We start from the raw sequence: 12,218 nt of genomic DNA, 5'->3' as shown, positions 1-12,218 counted from the left end.
AAATGCCTAAGGCAACAAGTTTTTTAATGTCATGTGAAATCCAAATTTTGGTGAGTGGAGATATGCAAAAAATTGATACTTTCTTACACATTAGAGAAAAGGTATCATTTACAAGAATTACTTTTTAAACTGATATCCACAGAATTCCAAAGGTCTACCTTTGAGCAGTCTGTGGACAGTAACTAAGACTATGTCAGTTGGTTTGCAACTCCAGTGGAAAGTTTGTAAGCAATGTGATACTAAAAAAAAGGAATGCTTTTTATTATGTATAGGGCTCTAGCATGAAAGCCTGAGACAGTCAGGTAAAGGGCAACAAACTCCTAAAATGTGAAGGATGTATTTGAATAGGAAGGGAAAATAAGGGTAGAGGGTACTTCATCAAATGCAGGTACATCTCTAGTTTTAAAAACTTCAAAAGCAATCATAGAATGAGTGAAATTCTCATGGCCTGACTGGTGTAACATGTATTGGTTTTGGCATGGGAAGAGCAAAAACAGTCAAAGTTGAAACTTCTAAGCTTGTCCTAAAGACTTTGTAACACAGCATTGAAAATATAAACCTGAGCACCTTGCTCTTGATGTTCCAACTGGTTAATTTTCCTTCATCTTGCCAAATCTGTCTGCCTGCCTGGCAGTTCAGGGTCTGCAGGTAGAACTTTTTGCTGTGAACAGTTTGGAACCTCACTTTCTTGTATTTGTATTTTGTTGTATTTGTTTTTACTCTGTCAGTGTTTCCAAAAGTGTCCTTGGCACCAGCATAGATTTTGTGCTTGCCATTCTAGGCATTCCTGACTCTAGCTTAGCTATAGAAGGAAAGGGTTTTCAGCTCAGTCTGGAAACACTAAAGTCTTTTCTTTTGCTCAGATACTGTAGGCACTTTTATCACCAGTTGAATATGGAAACTTTTATGTTGCTGAACTTTGAACTTTATGTGACTTTATGCTCAGTTTTTCTTCTGTGTTGTCAATGGAAAATTCAGTAAAAACTGAGCTTCTGGTATCAGTGGTAGGAAGACCTAATTTGTCTGGAATTCCTTTGTCCAGTTTTTACTCAAGTGATTTCAAGACTTAAAAAAAAGCTCCCCTCTTCTCCATGATCACTTAAACCATACGTGAACAAGTACATTTGTCTCATGTACAAAATCTTTTTGTGATGGCGAGAGAAATCTTAAAGAACAATACCACAGAGATACCAAGATCATCCCTTGGGTGAGGTTTTCTTCCTGTTAATTAACTTACCATGAAGTGTTTTGTTTTTCTGTCCGTTGCTGTTTGTATATGGCTGTTCCTTAGTTTATACATCCTGGAGCATCAGGTGTCCACAGTGGAGAGGGAGGACAGAAACTGTCACTCAACTAACCTTTCTGTAACTTACACCATCTGAAATGTTCAGTGGTGCTCACACAAGTGCATCACCTAATTCACCCTTATTCTAGTTAGATGTTGGGAAGAGCTCAGTTTTAGCAGAACTTCATTCCACAAAAGATGGGGAGATCTTGTGATTAGCTCATAATCAAAACTTATTTTATAAATATTTGAGGTAAAGTACAGATTTGAGCAAGAAGTACCTGCTATTTGGTCTGATTAATCTGTTTATACATAGTGTTTCTTTTCTGTTATGGGTATATGACTGGAGACAGTGTGAGTCTCAGAGCTCTGATTAGTTCAACTTGGTGGCATCCATTAGGAAGCCAAAGGGCAAGTTCTAAAACATGAGTAAGAAACCTCTGTGGTTGAAAGATGACTAATAATCCTGTTATACTGTATCACAAAACCCTGGATACTGACTTCAGAGAAAGTAAAATTGCATGAAAGCAAGTATGTTTTATGTTGGCCTTAAACTCTGGCCTGAATGTTTTGCTTCTAGTTCATTAATGATGAGTATTTCAGTTTTGACGTTGTGTGTTTCTGCGTTATTGCAGCCCATACTCTGTGTATTACAATGATGTATTTTGAAATTGTTTATTCTGATCACATTTTACCAGAAGATAATTTCTCCTTTAGTCATTCAGGAGGGCAGGATTAACTGTATTTTTAAAACCGAAGTCTTTAATAATTAATAACGCTTAAAAATGAAAAGCCTTACAAGCCTCGGCTTACTTGTTGACTTCTTAGTTCAGGCCCATTTCAGGATTTTGTGCATCTCCTTAGCAGGAGTTGCTTTTATGATTAAATCCTAAATATAAGTCCCTGCTGCTCTTCAGAGATAGCCCTCCAGCTAGTCTTGGAAAGTGTATCAGGATTTTCACTGGAATACTTCTGGATCAACATCAGTTTAATAAAATTCATTAGTAATGTCAAAATCAGTCATTTATACCATACAACTTTCCATTTTTATTGTTAGGTCATTTTTACCTTTTCACTCAACTTTTAACAGTCTCTTCATTCTCTAGATTCTGAATGTATCTGATAGGATTTAAATTTAGTAGTGTAGTGTAATAATTTTTGGATTGAAAAGCATGCAGAAATCTACTAAAATTGTTTTTTCTGAGTTCTGTATCAGGTAGTGTTAAAATTTACATTTTGGCTTAAAAAGTTAATGCTTGCTTAAGTTGAAATTAAAATAAAGATAAATTACAAAAACAGTTAAAGCAAAAGATGCAAAGTGTTAATTCAGGATCTCAGTTTTGCTTCAAGTCTTGAATAAAAATATCATACGCTAATAACTCTTGGCAGCAATGCTGGTCACCAGAGTTGGAGTACTTTGCTGTAGTTGTAGAGTTCTACCAGATTGTGATCACAAAGGTTTTTGTTGTTGGTTTTTTTTTTTTGAAATCACATTTCCCTTTTTTTATTTAGGGGTTTGTTTTTGTCTTAATGGCTTTTGTTTGCTTTATATCCATCAAGCTTTGTCAAACAATGTCTCTTTGTGCATCTTCAGGAATATCATTGCTGATTCAGTGAATGCAGGTATCGGATGTCTTGTAGGAGGACTCATTTTTTGTGTATAGGTCCTTAGCCAGTAAGGAAAGGCAGTAGAACAGACCAAAGGTAATGTAATTGCATAGCAAAAAATAACATTTGAAAAGCCACAGCGAACCTGATCTTGTTCTTATAAGGAACTTCTGCAAATTTTGGTTTCAAGCGATACTGATAACTCTTCACTCCGATTCTTACTTTACAAATTGTCTGTGTTAATTAGTAATATCTTGTGCCTTCCCTATGCTAATTCTTTCTGTCTTTAAAAGACACATAGTCTTCATTTTTGGCGTGGCACAGAAGTCTCCTAGTAAACTTTCTTTTGTATTTTGTTTTGCAGTTTGAAGCTGCGTGGGTGCTGACAAATATTGCCTCGGGAAATTCTCTTCAGACTAGAATAGTGATCCAAGCAGGAGCCGTCCCCATCTTCATAGAGCTGCTTAGTTCAGAGTTTGAAGATGTACAGGAACAGGTAAAGATAAGAATGGTGTTGGGTGTTTTGTGTGTGTGGTGGTTTGTGGGGTTGGGTTTTTTGTTTTAGTTTTTTGTTTTTCTGTTTGTTTGGGTTTGTTATGGCTTTTTTTTTTTAATTGCCAGAAAAGAAACAATGCTATCCTGTAAGAAAGCCTGTAGAGGAAGTGTAGTGTTTGGCAGTTTTGAAGAACAGTACCTTTCTACCTAGTATGTGTTAAGATATCTAAGCAAGCATTCTATTTTTCTTTTTCTGGAAATCATATTTAACAACAGCCAATGGTGTACTGCATTTTGATCTCTAATGGGTTAATATTTTTCTGTGTATTGAGGAATTCAACAAGCCTTGTTTAAAAAAATTGCTTTAGAGATGAAATGTTCATGCTTGTTTCTCCTGAAGATAAAGCATGAGTGGAATTTATAGTGTGCTCTCTATAGAGAAAACTATAATTTGTTCTCTATGTTCATTGCAGAGTAGATGAATGTTTTTAAAGGCCCAAAGGGATCCGTGAAAAGCATTTGACTTAGTAATTTCCGCATGAGGTCCATAACTTGTGTTTGAGCAAGGATGTATTTCAGACATAAAATCTTACTTTGAAGGCTTAGGGTGATGAAGTATGTTAACAAATAGAGTTTCAGTTAATCCTAAATTGAAAGTATGTACCTTTACCATACAAATTTGACTAGCTTTGGATCCAGGTATTTGCTTTTCTGTCACTGTCTACTCAATTAGTAAGCTCTCTGTTTTTTCCTATAGCTGTTTACAGATCATAGGTTAAGCTTTTCTTGAGCAAATGAAATTAAGCTCTGAATTCTTATTATGAGGGTATTTCTGTGGTGGTTGGTTTGTTTTTCGGTGACTCTTTTCTGAATGTTTCTTTGTTTCAATATCTTTTTGTGGTGGTGAAATTAAAAGCACTGGATATTCCAGTAGCACTCTTTCAGCAATGCTGTTTGCAGAGGTAGTACCTCATTTTTGTTTCTGCTTGATACTTTGGTGTGTAAATATCCAAGATGTCTTTGCGGACTCTTTGCCACAAGCTGGCTGCGAGCTCAGGTTAAGCTGATTATCCAATATGATCCATTGTTCTTTTCAGAGTCACTGACTTCCAGGGTTCAGTTCTCCATCCTGTAAGTGTGACCTCTATTCTCTGTTCCTAGATGTCTGACCTTGCATTTGGCTGTATTGAGATGCATGATTGGAGGAGTCCCGACTCATAAGCATTGGATCGCTTTGTGTAACTTGCCTTTCTTATAGCTGGCTCAGAATGTACCACCTGTACTTGAGGTTGCCTAACATTTTCCACAAGACAGATTTTTTTTTTTCTCAGTTGCTTATAGCTTTCTAGTTGTTCCACTCTGCAACTTTCCATTTTCAACAGTCTGACTAAGGCTGAATTATTTTTGAGAAGGTTTTTTAAGAGAAATTCAGGTGCTTGAGAAAATTATATTTAAGGGAATAAGTATATTTTTTTGTCCATTTTTTATCTTCCTTTGAGGAAATGAGTCTGTTGTTGTAGAAACTAGAAATGGGATAGGGAGCTTGCCAAAATGGCAGATAAATGCTGTGTTCTGCCCATGTGAAAATCCATCCAGACTTAGCTATATGATGCTTTTTAGTTTGTTTTTTGGGGGTTGAAATTGGTGGCATCACTTTCCAACAGTGCTTTTCTGCAGAATGTTTGGTGCTTTGAGTGTGGGAAGGGCTACTCCATTTTTTTGCTCCTAATGATCTTCTGTGCAAGAGCTAAATTTTTTTATTAGGTGGTTGTTGTTATCCCTGCTGATGTTCAGAGAGCTGGTGGGAAGAGCAAACCTGTTTAGAGTGAGTTGTGCAGCCTTCAGCCTTAAGATGTGTGAATTAACAGAAGAGCTTAGGGGCCACAGTTAAGTAGTTTATCTGTCTCCTTCCCCCTCTGCCTCCTAATAAACTGCTGACATGTTAAAGTTCAGATTGCAGCAGGCAGAGTGAGTTGTAACTACCAGAAAATATTTTTCTATGCAATTCAGGTGCTGAATCCATGATCTCTCTGTTACCAGTAAGTCTCTAAATACCAGTTACAAATTGCTCTGTGGTAAGCTGTGCTAAAGAAGACAAATATACCACTGTGAAGTGTTACCTACGCTTTTTCATAGTGGGTTTCTGTGTTGCAGGTGTAGAGATTGCAGCCCTGCTCACAGCTGACTTTGGGTTTAATGCAGGCCAACATAAAAGAAATTCTGGCTTTTTTCCAATAGCTTTAAAAAATCCCAAACGTTTCACCATAATATCTACGAAAACAAAAATTAAAAGCATTAAGCATTTAAAAGTTAGATCTCATACTTCTGCATTACAGGATAGCATTAGTACACAATTGCATAGTATTTTTCCAGATGACTCTTGTCTCATTCAGTGTATGTACAGATTGTTGCCCTGGTAACAAATAAGTGGGTAGTAAAGGAGGCTTTTATTTGTCACACTGTGGCCCTGTTTGTTAAAGTTGGAACATGTTATAGTGAATGAAGGAGAAAAGGGAAGAGATTCTTATGATTAAAGCGATTGCAGGTTTCTGAGATAAATGTATCTTCTGCTTAGTGTCTGATGCTGGACAATCCACTTATATCGGTTTTCAGTAAGTGGATACTAGTTCTGTGTTTTTTGAATGCTCAATGTGAAATATTTCCATTTCGTTTTGTAGTTGAGGACAACTCAGCACTTTTGCAAGTGACTTTTGTAGTTAGGTCTGTGTTTTGAGCAGATCTGGTCCTGGACTTCTCAAGCTGGATTTCTGAAACAGGAAGATATTTGGCCATAATTTCCTCCCCTGTGAAGTGGTGATTCTTATCTTTTTCTCACAGTAGTATTGTGAAGATTATTATTTGCAAGCAACTCTTAGTACATTTGCAACAAATTTCAAAATTATGGGAAAATACAGAAAATGTTCAGGGCAGATGGGCCAGAAGCTAGTCCTGCAACCATATAGTAAAGGATGAAGAGAAAAAGAGATATTGAAACCTGTGTTTAGCAAGCCATTCTTTGTGCTAAGTGGGTTAGTAATTCTGTAGAAGGAAATGTTAGTGGTAATATAATTTTGAATATGTAGCATAACATAAATGAAAAAAATAATCTTTAATAAAAATAATTTATATTTAATATTATCTTAATTTGACTTACTGGCTAATCGTTGTCCACCGTTGTTGTGTTACAGTAAGTCAGTCTTACAGACTTACACCATTGAATTTTTCTCTTATTTCAAACTTCCCTTAGCAGTGGCTCAGGAACAGATACTAATTTGCTTTATCTGATCATGATTTTTCCAACAGTTACTTTTCATATTTATAAACCAGGTTTAACCTAATGTGTTGCACTGTTTCTTTTGCATATGCTAGTTTCTGAGTCTAGTGTGATTCTAAATCAGTGATTTCATAGAAGTCTGTGTGAGGGAATCTTTATAACTATGTTTATTAAACAACATGTGTTTTAATGAAATTATGTCTTTTTGCAAGATCTGTTTCCCATTAAGCTATGCAGGCTGACATTTAATTACCGTACCATTTTTTAACTCTTTCATTGTTTGCATTGTATATCAGTCTTTCTCAGATTGTGTATCAGTCTTTCTCTGTGATCAGTGGTCAAACCATTTGGCATCCATTTTTCCTGTCAAAGAAACTGAGTTTATTACAGAAACTACATCTTCATTATTTGTGAAAAGCACTTTGACTGCATCTCCCCATTTCTGTTTTTGTGTGTACTGATTTTTAGATTTAGTCAGTGGCATATGTCCTAGCCTTCTTCTGCTTATCACATTTTTTTTCTTCCAAAAGAGATCTAGAAATTTAAATATGCCTGAAATTATTTATATTGAGGGACTCTCTCAAAGCTATGCTTAAGGTTGATCTAGCTTCAGCGCTGTCTTAGCTGCAGTTCTTTCTTGAGTTCCCCTGCTGAGGTATTTAAAACCCAGATGTCAACTTGGGTTTCCTTGATGAACATTGAATTTCCTTCAAAAACCATGTAAGGCATTATGCTTCTTGCCTGAGATGATGGAGATTGTGTCACAGTGACAGATACGTGTCATTGTGCTCTGCTGGACAGCCGGTGGCAGGAGCATCCCCAGCTGCCCTGTTCTCCTTTGGAAACGTTTGCATTTTCAGCTAAAGCAACCAATGTGTTTTTCCCTCAGTATTTTTCCATTTCTAGTTGTATTGCTGTTCCTTTTAGTAACCATCATTTGTTTGGCAGAGGTGACCTGTGAGTCTGGTGTCCAAGTTCTGTTTCGCTTTTACATCAGCAGTCCTTCTAACTAGGTCTTAATAATCAAAATCAGGAAAAACAGTTGAGGCATGAATATGAGCTGCCTTCTCTGGATGGATGAGATGTGAGAAATAAGGAACTATGACCACCCCAGCCACTGAAAGAAAGGTGTTTTCTGTATTGGGACATAGTAGAAGTAATCCCTTAAAGATTTGGCCTTCTGGTATCCTTCCTTGTGTCCACTTATCCAGTCACAGTTGTATGCAAGCTAATCTTCACCATCTTTGTTCCAGCATTAGATCCATTCCCAAGTCAGTGGCCAAAAGTATAGAAAGTGTTGATTCACGCTTGATAGTATTTCTTCTTCTCCAAGAGGCACAGACTTTACGCACTGTTGATTGATTTAGCACTTGGTTTAAATATCCGAAGGCCTAATGAAATAATGGCTGAGAGCCTTCAGAATCAGGGGAAAGTGGAAGGTTGTCAGAAAACACATGGATTATTTATTCGCAGAAGGCATCATATGGCTCAGCAATACTCTACAAAACTTGTGCTTTACTGGCTACTGAAGTTGTCCAGCACTGCGGGAGGAAACACTGGAGTTTAATGATGAGTAAAATAAACTGGAGACCTGCAACAATCCCTACTCCACTATTAGCAGTGAATGGAAATTTATACAGGTGTATAAAAATAGATGCTGTCAATTGACAAGGCAGCATTTGCATTTTCAGTTCACACACAACGTTGCTACTCAAGGTGTTGGTTGAAACGTCAGCTCACACATCTTAAAATTACAGGTTCTTTTCATCTTCAGGTCTGGATGTAGATATTGGAAAGTACTGAAATGGAATTTTTTTAGAGTAAAATTTTTTTTAAATTTCATAAACTCTGAAATTTAATGGAATTAAATATCCTTTTACTTCTGCAACTATCCAGAAAAGAAGATAAAAACATTTGGGATGTGTAGAATGAAGCCAAAATGTTATGGGAAGCAAGCCATTTGTGTTTTGAGGAGTGTGCAGAAGCAGCAGTGGAAATCATTGAACATTATCCAGACAAACAAACCCTGAAGACACCAGTTCACATGTCATCTGTGGGAACCATGACAGAGCTTTGTATTTATAGCAGTGTCTGACGAGAAGAGTTTAAATGAGCTTTACTTATGTTCCTCACTTATCTGAAGAGCTGAAGTAATTCCTTAAGGAAAGATATCTTGTTGAATGAACCCTTGCATACTTTTCTAAAGATATTTCAATTTCTTTGCATCTTGTGTACTATCAGTCATTACCATTACAAGGATTTCTTACAACATTCTCTCTTACCAGGTCCTGTGATACCAGACTACTTGGCCAGACTTCTCTTGCCATAAAAAAAATCAAGACTGGGAAAGCAGTAGAGATGCTATTTGACTCCCCTGGTCAGACTTTTTGATGTGAGATTTGCTGTTGCAAAAGCAGTCTGTTGTTCAGGGTCAGAATGGATTCTTGGATTAAGTGATTATCACTGTTGTCAACCCTAAAAATAGATATTGCTATAATGGCAGAAACAAAAGTCCACAGACAAGTGAAATATGGCTTCCAGGGGTGTTTTAACATGTGTAAGGGTGTCCAGGCAAGAAGATTGTATCTTCATACAAAGTTACCCACGTGTTCAATAAAAGAAAATTATTGGAAATTCTAACATTTTCACCCCTAAATGTTTTTAGATGATCCACAAATTTTTTCAGGGCCAGCTAAAATCTTTGATTCATTCCGCAGGTTTCTCATTGCAGCAGAAATACAAGCATCACAGTGAGTGACGAGTGTGGCTTTTTATCATTCCGATACAAATGACATTTTGCAGGAGGCAAAATGTCTCCGAGAGACATTTGAGAGACATAAGAGAGCTAAATTTTTCCAGTAGCTGACTTCTTCATCTTGAGTCCATGAGGCTGCCAGACCCAAGGTTATACTTTATTTCAAACAAACTGTTGTCACAACAGTTGTAAAATAATAAGAATTGGAATGAAAAGTAAGTTTTCATGATTAAGATCAGTTTGGGGGGGGACATTGCATAGTAATGGCTGTGCTGCTTCACAGCAAAGGTCAGTATAGCTTGGTGCCCTGTCACTGACTGCAGCTGACAGCAGAAGCCTGGAAAACAGTAGGAGAACAAAACAAACTAATCCTTCCCCAGAATAGTCTCCTAGTTTCTTACCAACTTGCAGTTTAGGGACTTCCGATCAATCTATGGTGTTATTGGTAATACTGGTACAGAGGAGGAATCTTTTTATTTTGTATCTAGCAAGCTGACATCTGGATCTACATTTTGGATCTACATTTTGGATCTACATTTTGGATCTACATTTTGGATCTACATTTTGGATCTACATTTTGGATCTACATTTTGGATCTACATTTTGGATCTACATTTTGGATCTAGCTGTATTAATTTTGCAGGATTTGCTAGTGGTTTTAGGCCTCTGCAGTGGTTGGATTTTGCTTTCTAAAGTAGCATCTTTTTGCCACCATTTAAAAACATGTTACAGTAGAAATCTAATGCACAAATCAGTTGACATCATATGGATAATGAATAAATAGGTTTATTTCAGATTATCCAAGAATTTCCTTTAGGTAACAAATTTGGCTTATTTTGTCAATTTTTTTTAGAGGAGTAGTTTATTTCAAGTAGAGATACAGAGAGAAAAACATCTTTATTTTGTGTGGGAAACTTACCTACATTCAGTTGGAGAAATAGTTATGCACTGTAGCACATTTTACTGCAGATAAATACACAGTCTTCAACTGAAGAGAAATTTGGGGAGGACATCCAGCTGCTGTCCATGATAAATAGGATTGCTTTTGTCTTCTACATACAGTATTGGAAGTATTTCCAGTGATTATGTAGACATTGTATGGGTCTTACCAAATAAGTAGATACATGTATCTATTTGGTAGTTAGCCTTCTGCTAACTTGAAATAAATAGCAAATATGAGTTCCATACACTTTCTTGTGTGACAAAATATTGTCTGTAAATCTCATGGAATTCATAAAATGTTTTTTATACTTCATACAGACTACTTCTAATTTTTTTAGTTATAGCTCTCATACTACTGGACAGTGATATATAAATCACCACTTGACCTAAACATATAAATCAAAACCAATTAAATCTTTTATTCTCATCATATTACAGAAGGTGGTTTTCATGCTTCTTTAATTATCTTGTGGTATTTTAGATCTTTTCTTCTCAAAATGAAGGGTTACAGTAGTACTGATGTCCAAGGGAAAAAATACCTGTTGTTGCATTTTGCCATGCATATGTCTTAATAGGCAACACTGGTCTGTCTTGTGTAGTTTTCTCTTAAAGAATATATGCCACTGTCCATCTGAACTCTTTGATTCTGAATATTGGTTTATCTTGCATATAGATTCTCATTTTCATCTTAGTTGGTGTTGGCATTCTTAATATGACTGTGTAAGTGACGCATGCTTTTATGGCTTCTTAGGAAATACTAATATGGGCTGTTCCACACACATTTTTTGGATAGATACAAACTTGACATGTTCTATGAACATCTGGACTTGAACCAGTTCTGAACCAGGAGGGAGTGTAGAATTAGTATGTTCCTAAGCCTGAGAAGATAAGCTCATCTCTTACATTGTGGACAGAGCAAGGTTATGTCTGCCTGCAAAGCCTTTGGAGACATACGTGTTGGCTGTATTCCTCTTAGATCTGTGTAAATATTCCTGAATCATATAATGAACTCAGGTCTATATGTGTAATACTGAACCAGAATGCATTCCCCTTCTGTACGTTGTCCAGGATCTAACAGTGAGAACAGAGTATCTCCCACTCTAATACATACACTGAACTGGTTGAATTGTGAGAATAAAAGCCATTACTATTCTGTTTTTCATTGCAGGCAGTATGGGCTCTTGGCAACATTGCTGGAGACAGCACTATGTGCAGAGACTATGTATTGGACTGTAATATCCTGCCTCCTTTATTGCAGTAAGTCTGTTTTAACGTGTTTTCCAGAATTTTGCTTGAGTGTTAAGACTGAAGGTTTTTTGCATTGGAAGAATAATAATGATTTATTTTATTATGGACTAATCAGACTTTTTAATGGGAGCTCCTAAACTACTTTTGTTTCCAATTTAGCTCCATTACATGTTTTAGGAGTAGCTAAGCTGGAACTATTTTATTCTACTATATTTAGTAGATATAATATTTTATTATACAGAGTGGGTGGATGCCTGGGCTTATTATAGAGTCATAGAATAACATAAGTTGAAAGGCACCTCTGGAGGTCATCTAGGCAAAGCCCTTCTTCATAGCAGGTGAGATCAGATTAGATTGCTCAGCTACTTAACTAGTCAGATTTGGAACATTAAAGGTAGATTCTGTAACCACTTGGGGCAACCTGCTGCAGTATTTGACCATGGCATGGTGAAAAACAGTGCTCTGATACCTAACCAGAATTTTCTATGTTTTACTTTGTGATGGTTGCCTCTTGTCCTGTCACTGTGCCCCTTTGAGAAGGATCTGGCTTCCTCTTTTTCTGTATCCACCTGTTAAACTGTTGTAGGCAGCAGTTATATCTCCCCTTACAC

At 36.6% G+C, this 12,218-nt stretch overlaps 1 protein-coding gene across 7 annotated transcripts in view; it reads left to right on the top strand.

The window, feature by feature from the left end:
• KPNA1 (karyopherin subunit alpha 1) overlaps positions 1-12,218 on the top strand; it is a 54,175-nt gene that overhangs the window by 18,171 nt on the left and 23,786 nt on the right. For 5 of the 7 annotated variants that reach the window (XR_012621187.1, XR_012621188.1, XM_074809563.1 and 2 more), the window contains exons 6-8: positions 3,258-3,389; positions 9,380-9,412; positions 11,528-11,616. Coding sequence is in view for 5 of the 7 variants with exons in the window: in XM_074809563.1 (XP_074665664.1) it covers positions 3,258-3,389; positions 9,380-9,412; positions 11,528-11,616 (254 nt within the window). In the remaining 2 variants the exon portion in view is untranslated. The remainder of the gene's footprint in view (positions 1-3,257; positions 3,390-9,379; positions 9,413-11,527; positions 11,617-12,218) is intronic. The other 2 variants (XM_074809571.1, XM_074809555.1) reach the window with 1 other exon arrangement.

This window comes from Strix aluco, chromosome 2, assembly GCF_031877795.1.
Source record: "Strix aluco isolate bStrAlu1 chromosome 2, bStrAlu1.hap1, whole genome shotgun sequence".
In the NCBI taxonomy this organism is placed as follows: Eukaryota; Metazoa; Chordata; class Aves; order Strigiformes; family Strigidae; genus Strix; species Strix aluco.
This window is presented reverse-complemented; position numbering and strand designations above follow the sequence as displayed.